The following is a 15,860-nucleotide window of genomic DNA, read 5'->3' as shown; positions in this document are numbered from 1 at the left end:
GTGGGTTCTTTTGCCCAGGCTCTCTTGAACAGGCGCTCATAAATGTCCTGGTCACTTGTTATTTTTGTTCCTTTTTTTTCCCCTACTCCTTAATGGTTCCAATACAGTAAGTAGTTTTTGTCTTCCTCTTTTTTTTTTAATTTTTTTTTTTCTGAAATTCTCTTGGGTGTTTTGCAAGTTGCAAAGCCGAATTGATTTCCCTACAGTGGTGGGCGTATCGCCCATTGAAGGGTGTAAGGTTTCTACTTTGTTTTCAGCACGATATACCCCCCTTTACCTACACCAATGGCATGCCAGCGCAGCAATCTGTATTGCAATGAATGATGAATATGAAAATTATGCAAACCGACTCTCAAAAAATAAATTATGGATTAGAATAGGTTATACTTAGTGACTATATTATATTATGTTATTGTTTCATAGAGTAAAAGCTAATATACAGGGGTAATGAAAAATGGTTAGCGGATGAGGGAAAAGAAAAAATAAAATAAAGAAATATGCAAATTGCAATGCATTAGCCAATCATTACTGGCTTTAAAACGTCTTTTCATCGTTGTGGAAAGTGTTCATTCTCGAGAATGAACTTGTGTACTGCTCGAATGGATCGTGCATTCTTCTTTGTTCCAAGTCGTTCTCAGGATTGTTCACCCTGTCCTTGTTTCTGTAGTAGCGTCTCTTGATGTACTTGTACACCTCACAAGAGATCCAGAATAGAACAGTGTAGCCAACGGCGAAACCCCATTCGTAAGAAATGTTGTAGTGCAAGAAGACCTTCTTGTTGATCACAGGTATGTATACAACAGGGAACACTGATACGAACCCAAAAATAACGGACCAGAACAAAAACTGGTTGCTCCAGATGTCCTTGAACACTTGCGTGTAAGGCGTCTCGCTCTCTGGGTTCATCATGAAAAATGATCTTCTCATGTCAACCACTTCCCATGCAAGGATTAGCGCACACCACGTCATTGTCGCAAAAGCGGCAGCACGTGACTTGAAAACCAAGTGACAGGTAGAGTTGAAGTCGCTGTTACAATTGGTACCCAACTCACCGTCACCGGTACCATGCAATACGGTAACGAAACAAACCATGCAGCAAGCGGCCATGATTAGACCGTAAACTATCATATCAACAATGACTTCCCAGGTGAAAACAACGGCTTTCGCGTCCTTTGGAGGCTTCTCCATGACATCAACGCTCGCCTTTTCCAAACCTAGACCCATGGCTGGGAAACAGGAGGTAACGACAATAATCCACAAGACCTCAACTGGTGCCAATGGGAACACAGAGACACCATCACGATCAATGAAACACAACCCTACCATCAAGTAGATAGCTTGTGCAACATTTTCGGCCAATAGTTGTAATACAAACTTCTGAATGTTTTCACTCATTCTTCTACCTTCTTCCACAGCATTGAGGATCGAGGCGAAGTTATCATCACTTAACACAATGTCAGCTGCATCTTTTGCAACATCAGAACCATTGATACCCATGGCAATACCAACATCAGCGATTTTCAAGGATGGAGAGTCGTTAACACCGTCACCTGTCATAGCACAGAATTTGTTTCTGCGGTGTAATGCTTCAATCATACGGACTTTAGTTTGTGGAGCACAACGTGCAATAACCAAAGGCAACACAGGTAGCAGATCAATTTCATCATCGGTCAAAGCATCGAAATCTGATGCTGTCATCACCATGACATCAACAACTTCCTTAGGGTAATGGTACAAATTGTGAGGGAGGATACCAACCTCTTGTGCAATAGCCTTGGCGGTACCGGGGAAATCTCCTGTTAGCATATGCACATTAATACCTGCTTGATGGCATCTTTTAACAGCAGAATGCGATTCATCTCTAGGAGGATCGTAAATACCAATCAAACCCAAAAACACCAAGTCCTTTTCGACAAAATCACGCTCCTTGAGCAACTGTTGTTTATTCTCAACGAACTCAGCTTTACCATAACTTTTCTTTGCAAATGCCAAAACTCTCAAACCTTCATTCGATAGTGAATCAACGTTCTTCATAATATCATCTAAATCATCATCACTTAATGGTTGTGGAGGACCATTAGGAGATTTATACCAGGAATTGCAGCAGTCCAACACTCTTTCGAAGGCACCCTTGGTGAAAACTTCGTAAACAGGACTTTCTGGGTCTTCGGAATTTTCGTACACTGCAGACATTCTTTTCACACTGGAATCAAATGGATACTCTGCCAAATGCTTGTAGTTAAACTTTTTATTGGATGTCTCATTATCTTCAATCTCTTCTCCTGTTAGAACATGTCTTGGAAGATCCATTCTGGTTGCAAAGACTTGAATAGCAATTTCAGTAGGATCACCTTGTGCTTTCCATTCTTTAGTTTCACTGTCTACAAACACATTAGCAATATTAGCTAGCGTGGCCGCATATAACCATTCGCCAAACAATTTGACATTCAATTGGCCTAAATTATTTGAGAGGTACCTTTCCTTGAAATCAGTTATAATACCGACATCTTCTTGATCATCATGCTTGTATTGGTAAGGTGAGAAACGGGGAATCAGGTGAATATCTCCTATTGTGGGATTGAAAGGTTCGTTTGAGTTTTGAACGCTAATAGTACCAAATTGGGGAATCCAAATTTGTTTCGCAATCATCTTACCTTGTGTTAAAGTACCTGTCTTGTCGGAACAAATGTCACTGACAGCACCTAAAGCTTCCAAGGAATCTAATTTACGAACAAGAACATTTCTTGTTGACATAACTTTAGCACCTGCAGACATCGTAATGGTCAACACGACAACCAAGGAAGAAGGAATCATAGAAAGAGCAACACAAATGGCGTATATTGCAACCTCTTTGTTGACGTGGAATTTTTGTGTAGCCATAACAACAATAGCGAATACAACAGCGATTGCGAACAATAAAAGGGCCAATTTTGATAGTGTACGGTGCAAAGGTGTTCCAACGTTAGTTCCAAGAAAAGTGCCTGCAGACTGTTTCAAAGTTGCACATAAGTTCTGGGTAAACGATTTGGATTCATCCCTAGAAACTAGCGATTTCTCTGATTTCAAAGACTTAGCAATTTTACCTATTTCTGTGTTCAACGCAGTTTTAATTACAATACCAGTAGCTCTACCTTTAGTAACAGTAGATGAAGCAAATGCAAGATTCAAACGATCTCCCACAGGGGTGTCTACCTCATACACTTCACTGTGTTCTTTAGCGACAGGTAAAGATTCACCAGTCAATAAAGCTTCATCAGTCTCCAAATTAATAGAGTCGATTAATCTTAAATCTGCTGGAATAGTGTCACCAACCTTAATGATGCAAATATCACCTGGAACAAGCTCTTTTGATTGAATGGTGATATCATTACCATCTCTAATGACATGTGCAGAAGGGGTAGATAAAGATTTTAAAGAATTCATTGTTTTTGAAGCATTATATTCTTGATATGCTCCAATGACAACATTGACACCTACAACAAAGGCGATAACACCTCCAGATATCCAATCTTTAATAGCAAGAGCGATGACCATCGAGATCAACAAAACCATAATCATTGCATTACAAATTTGACTAATGAGAATACTCTTTATATCAATCTTAGAATCATCACCGAGTGTATTTTCACCTATGAGCGCGAGTCTCTCAGCAATTTGAGTAGCATTTAACCCAGTATGAACATGCGTGGAGAGGACCTTCTCCACTTGTTCTATGGGCATAGCATGAAAATCAGTTTTCGCATAAGGCGAGTTAGCGGGTATCTCTCTACTCTTAGTAGATCCCATCTTCTAATATATTTCTTCTTTGACTTGTAGGTGTTTAATGGATATGGTAATATCTGTTTATACTATTAATTTATTAACGTTTGTAATAACAATAGTTTAGGGGGAAAGAACTTGATTAACTCCCTTATTCCTCTAGAGCCTTAATTGAACCCTGAAAATCCTCTGAAATTTCTTTTTATTGCTTACCTTTCTTCGATGTTATACGTAATGAATTTATGAGCGGGTAACGCTAACGTAGAATCAAGACGATCTTTAACAAGAAATAGGTAGCACGACCAGCCACGTGATTATGACCAAGATACGCTCCAACTGTTAAAATACCCTATTAAAGACAGATAAGATATTTGCGACTTCAAATTAATCTTCTCACTTACCGTTCTTTACTGGACTTTGCTGTTTTTAGTTATAAAAATTAACTTATAAGTTTCCTTTTTAAGGATCTTAGGAATTTAGTACGAAATGTAACAGCCAAAACATGACACCTTTTATAATTTTTTTGGCTCAATGGCCGTATATAATTACAGATACTGTGACTAATGCAGGATATCTTGAAGGGAAAAAAGATAACCTAGCATAATGTATGTAGTTCACGGCTGTTCAAAGAGGGGCATGTGCGCCATCTTTTTCTTTAAAAAAAATCTACGCGTTTTAGGGTCATTCAAAGCTCTGATAACCCTTACAAAAACACGTAAAATAATTGCCACACCTTATCAGTAATTCCGGATGATCAATTAAAAAAAGAAAAAAGAGACGGAAAGAAGGCTGAGCCTAGACCCCACGATAGTGTTAATTACACAACGTGGTTAAACTAGGGCCTTTAACTACTTCTTTGTAATTGTAAATGACAAAGGTACTACAAGGTTCCACGCTGTTCTTTACTGCAGCCTTTCGCTGCTGAAGTGCGGAGACAAAAGGGGGTGTATGTGTGAATCTATCTATGCACCCTAGAATTCAGGGTCCACTTTTTCCACGATTGCTCTGTGGATTTTGAACGCAAGGCTGACATCATACATATCTAAAAGAAGTTCCAAATATACTTTCATACGACGAGTAAAGGGACTTTCCGCAGCAGTTGACTCAATTAACGCTTACAGGAGATCAACGGGAGGGGGTTAAAAAAAGTAATGATCAATTTCACAAGCTAGTGCTGGTATTAGGTAAGATCTATTTTTTTTCATTTTACTAAAACGGAAAATACCGGAAACAAAACCGGAAGAAAGATGAATCATTGTTCCAACTGTTACCATCTTCACAGGACTACGTAACAAAGACAGAAAGACAATGGAGCTAAAGTTGAAGCTTGTTGAAGCCTCTTGTTGTTGTTCTGTTTACTTTCAACTCTCACAAAATATATCTTTAGTTCCGTCTTTCTCATTCCTTGTATTACCAGCAATTAACCGTCGAATGGTTAGTTTATTCTTGGAAGCGCGCTATATAGTTTTTAGTATGAAGTGTTTCTCTTCCTGGTTTTTAGTCAACAAGATCGCCGAGTAAATCGGCGTTGAGTGATAAGTAAATTTTTAACACAGATTGCTGCTGTATACACAACGCAGCCTTCTAATTGAGAGTAGAGTAGTACGGGGAAGAGGAATTGCTGAATCAGCACCTCCCTATTCAAAACAGGGGGGAGGGTATATTACGATCATGCTACTATCTTCAGCAAGAAATGATCATCTTTTACCACATTATTACTTTAGTCTACTGCCAGGATCTTACTTGCAGATCTATCAGGTTAAAGGAGATACGGGTAGCTAGCCCAACGTCGCGAGAGATCTATGTGCAAATATCTGAAATGAAGCGCAGGTAAGGTCTTTATCCAGCTGTCTTAACGCCTTCCGGAGGATTTGCGAGTCGGCTTCATCACCAAGTAAAAACTCTCGCACTTGTGGTAGCCAGAAGTTTTTTAGTTGACTTGGAATTTTTTTTTTTTTTTCATTCGTAGCTCCACCTCTACTTTTTCGCCCTTTTACCACATGTGGAGAGGGCCAATAAGAAGAGGCATCTCTTTCTGAGGCAATAACAGCCGCGTAGATTGTAGAGCAGGGTACCAAGGGTGCAAGCGGTCGAATGTAAGAGCGTACCTTAACTCCACCACTGTGGCACAGTGGTATGTCTGTCCATCCCTATTCGCTGTATGGAAATGCAGCTGAAACTAGTATTTCTATGGCGACGGATATATGAACCTTGGGAATATTTGATACACACACTTCTGTGTTTGCTTCCGTATCGTTGCTACTCACGATTGGACGGGAGCTATATTACCATAAACTTTCTTGATGTTGTTTTCTAAACCCTACATACTAGGTAGGATAGTAGGCCGTTGAGTCCTCATGCACAAGATAGGTACTACCGATGTAGGATGACTCCTTTCCTCTCTCAGCGTTGTTTGTGTGTGAATCTAAAAACGCGGATGCGGTGCTTCCTCATTGGGTATTGCAGGTTGAGATACATATTATTCTCGTCGCTATCGGATACCGTTTACTTCACGATTAAGTAATGAGACATAGTTGGAACGGAAAAAAGGCCTTTCTTTTTTGATGTTTCAATTTTTTTCCACATTCCTCCGATTGTCTCCTTTCCTGCACACTTCTCCACGTCTTTATGTACAGGGCCAAAATAAAAACGGCATACAAGGATCACCGACAGTGAAAGTGCTGAAGGGGTTTATTGTCAATAAGGAGAAAAGATTTTATCCTCAAAGAGATCCATCCGATCCCACAGAAACGTCGTAGAAAGGTATATAGTATTGTTTCTTTTTGGGCCATGACAAGGGCATGGTATTCAAGAGAGATCGTCGCCTCTGATTGTTTCCCGGCAATTGTATTTTTCAACCGTGCGTGCCATAGTGCCCTAGCTTTTTTAAGCATGGCAAATAGTAGTAGTAGTAGTAGTGGCAGTAGGTCCTTTATCAGCCTCGTTTCGGATTCTTACGGCAGGAGCGCCTGTTGTACTATTTGTTGGTATATTGATATTGTAGAACAAGAGGAATGAATGGATTAACAACCACAAGGGCACGGAGCTGCCGGTATGTTGGCTGCCTTCCAGTCCCTGTATGAAGTAAGTAAATACTTAATTACTTAGCTACTATGCAGCGGTACACGGGCAAAGAAAACAGTCCAAAGAAACAGCGCTATCATCTAACAAACTCCAAAAGGCAAGTGCGACCCTTGTGACCTGTGTGCGTGTGTGGCCATTTCGTTCAGGCACAAGAACTGGCCACTTTCAAGCTGTCCCAAGCATTTTATTATTGCTTTGTGTCAGATCTGTAGCACACGGCGATTCCCATTCCACCCATTCTAAAACCATACTATACTGAAGGCGTTTGTACCTATTGCTAAAATGTCCTGCGTTGTTACATAAAGTACTAAAATTTCCTTTTCTCCCTTGCATCACATAGGCCGAGAAAAGAAAGAATGGAGGAAAAAAAATGCTTTTTTTCCTTCCTGCATTTACGGCTGGTGTGTTTCACGTTTATGCACATCCTGCCATATCTGAATACTCCCAATGCGTTTCTGTGGCTTTCGTAAGATTTGACCTGCAGGTCAAATCATTTTTTATTTTTTTTTAATTTTTTTCTTATTTACTACTGTGTTTCATTTGCTGCTGTATGTAACTGTTATTTTTTAAACTGTGTACTGCAAATTCTCTAATACCCTACTGGTCTTCCAGTGCGTCTACAATCGCTGCTGCATGTTTTGCTGGCATTTATTCAGGATCACTGTTCTAGGCAAAGAAGGAGTTGTCCGTAAAAAAAAAAAAAAGATGTTAAGAACGACGAAACTGACGGAAGTGCCTCCGTCCGTTAAAAGCTTGTCAAAGCAAATTGTAGAATTCTTTTAGGCAACTCTGTAGTCGTAGATTTTAGGCCCTTTCCTACCTTGCATATATCTCTTCCTTCCGTTTCGCCAATGGGGCCTGTAGATGATGCATGCTACTTTGTCTCTAAATTCCAGTTTGCGTATTTCTCATTGCTCACTGCTGCAAGTTTCCTCTGGCTACAAAATCTGAGCTTAGCCTGCTGGAATGTCTAATCTAACTTATTCCAAACTGCCTTGTACGCCGTTTTCTCAGCTATATGTTCCGGAATTACAACTGTTAGGCTTCATGATTCTGGACTTAGCACACACTCACATATATATATAATACAACGGGTGTAGGTTATTCCTAAAAATGTTTTATACAGAAGGTAATTTAGAGTTCGGTTTGAACGGTTGTTATTATACGAAAGAATATTGTTTTGCTTTGTTTTACCTGGAACGAAGTTACTCGTGTACATTTAACTTATACAATAGCCATTGTTACGAATTAAACTGAATCGAAGTGTGATATTCTCTTGATTTCTTTAGAGAAGCTTTTTTTTTGACTTTTATCCTTTGATGAGCACTTGTGTTGCTCATTTATTACTTTCACATTCAAATTGTTAGATTTAACTGGACTATTTCGGTGCTAATATAATCTGCAAACACAGCTAAGATCCTTTCATTTTTATTTTATTTCATTTTTTTGGTTAACGTTAGTATTAGTGTTTTAGGGACTAAATGATGACTATCAAACAATCAAACTTGGTGTTACCACCAATCTCTAGCATACTGCCTCCCCAATATTTTAGCAATGATATGGTCGCGCAACCTCCGTCACCTTCTCAATCCTGCCCTTCTCCATCAGCTTCTACCTCCATTGCATATCTCAATGTAAATCAGTTCAATTCCCCAGAACAATATTCAAATTTAACACAAAGATATACTACCAATAATGCTACGTATAATATCAGCAGCAACAATAGTAGTAGTGGATCTACTTATTCGGTGACGAACTTTGTTTCAGCAGATGAACAACAGGGCCTGGATCCTAATACAGTATCTCGTCGAGGAAGCGCTTTTAACAATGATCTTAATGGAATGACGGCTGGTCGCGTTCATACCTTAGGTCAATACAATGGTAGCTACAACTCTGTTTCTCTCTCCCACCCACAAATTCCTTCGGCAATGGTTCAATCATCTCCTCCAACTGCACTATCTACAATTGTTCCAACGCGAAGAAACTCAATGTACCAACTTCCTCCACCTCCTACTCCGCCTTCTATTCATGCCAGTCATCAACCAACTTATCAAGAGCATATCCAAAATCACAATCAACAGGATAATCACCATCATCTCCATCATCATCATAATGGACACACGTTATCAGGTAAAGGTAACAGATCTATTGGTAGATCACATGTATGTGAGCAATGTGGTAAACAATTCACTAGACCAAGTGCATTAAGAACTCATATGCTGGTGCATTCAGGGGCTAAACCATTTAAATGCACTTGGGACGATTGTAATAAAACATTCAACGTGAAGAGTAATTTGATAAGGCATCTGAAATTACACAAAGAAAGATCTTCGAAAGTACCCAGTCAATCGCCAAAATAGAAACAAATTATTATTCAATAATTTTTGATACACCTAATTCTTCTTCAGTTCAAAGCTCATTATTATTTGCGTTCAACCTCCTAGTGTCATTTTTATCTTACCGTTGCATGCTCGTCAGTCCTTCAGGACCGTGAGCACCCTTTAAACTCCTGTAATAATCATTTTATTTCATTATTTCCAATTTGTAATCATTACTCTACTAAACGACATTCGTATATTCTTTTTTCCTAGTTATCTTTCCAAACCTTTTGTAATAAAACCAGCATAAAGTATAATTTGTATCTCTCTAAATGGTTGGAGTTTCTGTCAATCTTTTATTTCATTTACATAGTATAAGGGATATAAATAAGGGAGCTTTTTTTGATTTGCCAAGATGCAATGCCAAGCGGTATCCTTACAAATCTCAATAACGCTATGGGCGATTGAGCACACAAGAATATAACTCTTGGTTTCCATAGATGATAGCATTCTTAACGTATCTCAATATTCACAATATTCCAAGGTGCTTTTACTGTAATTTCGATGATATTGTGCTAATCAACCAGAAGATCTACTTCGAATATTACATTGTCGCAACTGGAGTATGTAACATAGTCATGTGACATAAAACGGAACGAAATTGTTTTGCTTGCATTTTCTACGACAGTATCTAGTCTCAAAAGAAAAGTTTATCATGCAGTGATATCGAATGATATGAAAAGATTTTCCGTGTGCTCCAATGAGATTTTAGAGGGACCTGATTTTTTCTCATTCAAAACACATCCTACTGTTAAGGACGGAACTGTTCGTACTTTCGTACGATTTAAATGCACACAAAAAGTTAAATCCATTATCCTCAGTGATGTCACAATGATCATTTCCAAACGATTTTATGACATAATACAGACTTTAACTCCAGTAGTGGAGTTTTCTTTTTCTGTTCAGAAAGAAAAAAATGCTATGGCCGGTGGTCATAGGACGGTTCATCGAGCACTCGAGGCTCTTGACAGTTTGCCTGCTGCATGTTTTTCACGGATGAAGGAGTGGCAATAGCCGTTACGAGCCAAATACGGTAGCTCTTCTACATACTCTGCTTAGAATAGGAAACTTACAACTTTAGACAAAGTCTAGGCAATGGATGATTATCTAAGATAGTAGAACCCAGAGATTCCATTATTTTCTTTGGCAAAACGTTTACACTGTATCTTTGAGTGTTGCCACAACCCGCTTAGGCTAATACATGACACGTTTTAGGAAAACGAGCCCCGGTAACAGGAACATAGTGAAGTATGTTCCAAAACAGCCTCAATGAAAACTTCAATTTGTTATTGATATCAGAGGCAATTCCGATTTGTATCTTGTTATGTGATGTTTCACCTTTCTATAGACTTATGGATGGGGAATGTTGTAATATGAACCTCATCGTCCTGAACTTTAGATAGAGGGCAAAAGAGTGTTTGGCGTTTTCTTCATAATCTTGGCCTTTACAGGCAACGGGCGGCTCGAGAGCGTTTGTTAAGCTTTAGTAAAACAGTACTCAGTTTAATGCGGAAAGCTGAACATTAAAAACGTTCGTTCGTTCAGAAAAATATTATTTGGAATAGTAGCCTAGTAGATCTTCTTACTTCCCTAACAGGATAAAGTTCCGAATTTTTCTTTCTTTGCGAATAGTTCTTTGCATTTTCATGTTATGATATTCATTCACTACAGGAAAGGAAATAGGTTCTACTAGCATATGTAGGTGCTTTTTTTGAGGTGGTCCTTTCCAAAAGTTTCAAAATGGAATACCATGAAAAAGAACAAAAAAATGCAGTGTTGAGCCGTCCGTTGTTTGGCACTTTCTGGACGTACAAAAATTTTATACACAGTCTGAACAGCCTGTCGCCATTTGAAAATCCGGAAAATTAGGCCTGAAGCTACCTTCGGAATTTCTACGGCACTTGTTGTAGCCTCAAGATGAAATGTGCTGGTTTTCCTACCACTAGCCTATTGAAAATCAAAGTATTAATGGTGCCTTCTCCAAGATATGGCCGTGAGTCTTAATATCAGAATAAAAGTTATAATCGGATTATATTTTTTTTAACGGAGAAAATAGTAAAAATATTATATGATATTCAAAGGATAAGAGCCGAACTGAAAAAGCCGTAGCCTTCTAACTGGTGATCACCAAAATCAAGAGAGAACATACCCTGAGATGAAAAAGAAAACTTTTAAATGGCGAACACCGTTTGCAAAGAAAACTACGCAACTGAATATCCGTGCTTTGGTAGCTAGGAAGTAGGTATTACCATATCATAAAGTTTTTCCTGATTAAGAATCTGTTTACTCGTTTACTATTGCCATAAAGTAAGGAAATGTCGTTTCGTGGTAATTTCGCTTCACTTCACACAGAGCAGAGATCTGATTCTCACCCTTCTCAACGGAAGCACGGAAGTGTTTTATTCTTTTGCTACTAACATTAAGAGTCTTTAAAACGTAAGTAGCTAGCTATTTTCTAGTTGTCAAGACGATAGTTTTTTGCAGTGAATGAATGCTATGAAAAACTAACGTCAAACCACAATTGTGGCTTTAACTATGCATAAACTGAGATGTCATGCAAACTATAATCTAGAATATATGCAAAGAATCGATTGATTTTCCAATTTCTTAGTACAAGGCGATTCTTACGCGAAATAATCCGCTATCCGCACTTTTGCGGAGATCTATTCACCTAAAATATGCAGATGTTTCAATTTTAGTATCCATAGGAAATTTACGGGCTCCGCCGTTGCTGTGTAAAAGAACTAGGACTTGAACTGAGCATCATTTTTTTCCACAGAAACGAGTTTAGTGCAGTCACTATAAATTGGGGCCTAGTCAAAGGCGTAGTGGATGTTGATCTTTCTCTATCTTCGTACGTGGTAATTGCGGAAAAGAAAATTCTCAGAAAAGGAGGTGCGAATATTTGAAAATGTACACAAACTGGTGAGCACGGGAATTCATAAATGTTGCAAAGATATGAGATTACATATATTCTGAGACAGCAAATCTGTTCGAAAATAATGCAGGGGTTGCACTCTGTCTTCTTCAAAGCTGCACGTAAATTTTTCTCTAGTTATGAAAACACTCTCTGCAGCAGGAGAGACAAGCGAAATTAAGTTATGTTGGTTGGTGTGTTAGCGGATGTGCTCCGTCCCCAACCTTAAAATAGTTACATACAATGCCAGTAGGCTCACTATTGGTGGGCATATCTTAATTTAAATTTGTGTTTTATATTACTTCTTTGCCAATCGTTCCTGATACGGGATATACATTCATTCATTTACATGAAGCTAGTGCTTGTCTTAATATTTTGAGGTGTTTAAAAATACCATTACTATTCAACCCTTGTACAAGAGTATAATCGGTTTTTAAGTCCGTTTCCATTCCTTGCCCTATTTTCCCGCCTCTAAAGGCGAAACTCTCCCCTCCTTTTTTATTACTCAACTCTAGGAATTTCATTATAGGATGGGGTGAAAGCAAGTAAGCAAATGAGATTTACATCGACGGAGGTATTGTTTCTACTCAAACCCAGTAGAATCGCCATATCTTCCATGCGCAGTGTAACCAGATGGATAGTCAATGAAGTGGTGTGAAGAAACATTCTATAAAGGATACATTGTGCATCCCCATGATCAATTAGTTAATTTAGTCGGCAGTGCATATTTTGTAATTGCCTTTCTTACTTTTATGTCTGCCAATTCAATTTTATCTTAATGAAGATCTCAACTGCACCTTTCAAGTTCTTCTATAAGCAGAACAATCCTCGTTTTATTTCCCCTTAAGTAGTGTTTTAATACAATGTTCGCAAAAAGCTTGTTCAGAGGTAAAACAGACAAAAATCATACAAGATTGATGAAAACATAACATTCAATACGTAATACACTGTACTGTCGATTGCAGCTAGAATAAATCAAAGTCATAAAATATTTGATCATGCTATATGTGTTAACCAATATATGTTGAGACGGAGCATATCTTACGATAGGGTAACTACCAATGTAATAGGCGGTTAAGTATCAAGATGATAGATAAGGGATTTTTAAGGTAAAACATCATTATCCATCTGAATTATTATATAAGGAGGCAACAGAAAAATAACACATAAGCATAAGTTCACCATATGCTGGCTATATTGTGTTTATTGTTCACCTTAAATCCTTTTTGGGCAGCAGCTCAAAACACGAATGGACATGTGGGTCCTGTAAGCATCAGCTCGTTGGGACTCAAGGACTTCTTTGATTGTTTACGAAAATACCATGACTTCAAGACCGACATTGGCTACAAGACAGGCAGAACGGGAATTATCGTGAACTTGAGCTTAGATGAACTAGGAACCAGAACAAACGATGCAGTGCAGGATTGTTATAGGGCCAACGAATTCGGGTTATTACAAATGGACTACATTATGTTCGTAGGGAATGTTTCTGGGAACTTTACGCCTATTGCGGCAGCAAACACAGACTCGACAATTATCTTCAGCATGATGACTGATGTGCAACTGCCAGTCGGTGAAGAATGGCGCGGTAATGGCGTAATGGGGAACAGTACCGAGGACACTTTAACGCGCCGTGCCAATAGTAACATGGTTATTAAGTTTATTAAGAGTGCGTGGCAAGACCAGACAACCTCTGATACGGTTACTAACGTGTGCAACAGTAGATACAAGGCTACTGGAAGTATCTCAATGTCAACATCTACTACCGGCATTCATCATGCCACAGCTTGGTCTCATCACCAGTGCCAGAAGAAAGGCAGAGACGACTACAAAGGCGAGACAGAGGTAAATTATAGGAATACGCAATATTGGGTTTACTCTTACGAGAATTACTGGTTATACGCAGGCGCGATGTCACCAGGAATACTGGGAGACTACTGGGGGCAGGGTGCCACACAGGCAGTTTGTGGTTACTGGAATGACTGTTCAGATTAGAAGACATAGTCACAGGTAGTGTAAGGTGCGATGGTTACTGACCGCAGTGTGGTGCATGTACCAGGTCAAGAGTCTAAGAAAATCAGCCTGGGACAGTGAGGACCTTCCCACCTGCAAACTGACTCCTGGACACTTTTCAGTTGTGATCCAAGACCGGATTCTGAGTGAGTCTATATCCCCGGATGCTGCTAGGTTCTTAAAGGTCTGCTTCGGCAAGGATTCCGGGAACAAACATCCTAGCCGTACCTATATAAGGACCTACAACAGCCTCTTCTTGGACCATCGTGCTACATTCTTGTTATGCGTATGGCAGTAAGTGTTTCGCTACATACTAGGTGTGTCGAGATTCATAGTTGTAATCGGCAAATAGAGCCAGGCATACGATCGTCAGAGGGTTAAAATATAAGTCCCAAGCAGGATACTTTTGTATATGAAATGGAAAGAAATTATTTGCAAGATCAACTAGAACATCTTATGTGTATGAATCATCCATACAATCTAAGTCATATGCTGCAAGTGAATGTCTTGCAATATATAGAAGTATAAAAACTTACTTACTTACTTACCACGCTCACCGGTAAGAAACCAGATCAGATTCATCAGATACCAGAGATCTTGATTATAAGACACGTGATTGGAATTAAACCCAGCACACCAATATATTGCATTGAAATATCCCAACTAATATAAGCCAGCCATCTTAGTATAGGGGTTATTACACATCGTTGTGGCCGATGAAACCCAGGTTCGATTCCTGGAGGTGGCATTTATTTTTTTATTTTTTTTTTGAAAAATAGCTTTTTGTTAAACAGCTTTCTTTGTTCTGCGCTCTTGCCTAATAAACACAAAATATATTAGTTATATCTAAGTATTACACCCCCCCTATTTATACGGTGTTTACTTAAGACTCGCTAGGTAGGACTCGTACATTTTCCAATCTGGACCTTGAACAGGGTCCTTGATATGTAGGTATTTGACTCCATACCTCTCAACATCTCTATTCCTGGACTCATCGTCGAATAAGCAAATTTTCAAAGATTTTAGATTGTCATTCCCATAGACATGTTTAACACCGCTTCTAATATGATTGACCTTTGAATGATCTCCCCAATTTAAATCATCGAACAATGAGAATAGTGTTACTAATTCGCCGTTGACCTTAATTTTGAAAACTTTCAACATTTCAATAGCAATATCTGGTGCCCAAGTACGCGATGCACTAAGTAGTTTAACACCATGCATCTTAAGATCTTCCATTATACGAGGAATTTCTTTATATAGAGCTACCTTATAGCCGCGTGCGTCCACTATTTCCAATACTTGTCCGTCACTATTAACTTCTGGTCTTAGTGGTGGTGTTATATGGGTATCGCAATAACATGGCCACACCGTATAGTCGAGGTCCCAAGCTGCAACATCTGGATAGTTCGTCATTTTCAGTACAGTAATGTGAGATGCAGTGTATTAATTGATAAGCTGCTTGTTAAAATGATCGACTGCCTAGTTTTCTATTCCCGTTAGAATCCCAGCTGAATATAAACCAAAGGTTACGAGAATGTACGCAGTTCGCTATATTTTTTATTTTGTCATCAAAAGATCTATTCACGTGACACGGTTAATTACCCACATAAAAGGGCATGGATGCTGTCCATCAGCTTAAACTAGATAAGTCACTCATTAATGTGCTTGTAAGTCATTTTGCTTTATACTGAGAATTGAACTATTTA

General features: G+C 38.9%; 4 protein-coding genes and 1 non-coding gene across 5 annotated transcripts; 3 read left to right on the top strand and 2 right to left on the bottom strand.

Annotated features, from left to right (window-relative positions):
• Positions 1–534: 534 nt before the first annotated feature.
• On the bottom strand, positions 535–3,786 carry ENA5 (sodium transport ATPase 5; the record flags this gene model as incomplete). Its single annotated transcript, XM_022819491.1, has 1 exon — positions 535–3,786. The coding sequence occupies one exon, from the start codon at positions 3,784–3,786 to the stop codon at positions 535–537; it is 3,252 nt and encodes a 1,083-aa protein (XP_022676051.1).
• A 4,538-nt stretch (positions 3,787–8,324) lies between these two features.
• KLMA_40201 (C2H2-type zinc finger protein) lies at positions 8,325–9,203 on the top strand (the record flags this gene model as incomplete). Its single annotated transcript, XM_022819490.1, has 1 exon — positions 8,325–9,203. One exon carries the CDS (start codon positions 8,325–8,327, stop codon positions 9,201–9,203), a length of 879 nt encoding a protein of 292 aa, XP_022676050.1.
• Positions 9,204–13,323: 4,120 nt separating this feature from the next.
• KLMA_40200 (putative inorganic polyphosphate/ATP-NAD kinase) lies at positions 13,324–14,133 on the top strand (the record flags this gene model as incomplete). Its single annotated transcript, XM_022819489.1, has 1 exon — positions 13,324–14,133. One exon carries the CDS (start codon positions 13,324–13,326, stop codon positions 14,131–14,133), a length of 810 nt encoding a protein of 269 aa, XP_022676049.1.
• A 694-nt stretch (positions 14,134–14,827) lies between these two features.
• KLMA_R410 lies at positions 14,828–14,899 on the top strand. The gene has a single exon. It is a non-coding gene; the product is annotated as a tRNA-His (tRNA).
• Positions 14,900–15,030: 131 nt separating this feature from the next.
• KLMA_40199 (Mg-dependent acid phosphatase) lies at positions 15,031–15,567 on the bottom strand (the record flags this gene model as incomplete). Its single annotated transcript, XM_022819488.1, has 1 exon — positions 15,031–15,567. The coding sequence occupies one exon, from the start codon at positions 15,565–15,567 to the stop codon at positions 15,031–15,033; it is 537 nt and encodes a 178-aa protein (XP_022676048.1).
• Between the last annotated feature and the right edge of the window lie 293 nt (positions 15,568–15,860).

Source organism: Kluyveromyces marxianus, chromosome 4, assembly GCF_001417885.1.
Source record: "Kluyveromyces marxianus DMKU3-1042 DNA, complete genome, chromosome 4".
Lineage (NCBI taxonomy): Eukaryota > Fungi > Ascomycota > Saccharomycetes > Saccharomycetales > Saccharomycetaceae > Kluyveromyces > Kluyveromyces marxianus.
The sequence above is the reverse complement of the archived record's forward strand: the minus strand, read 5'-3'. Positions and strand labels throughout refer to the sequence as shown.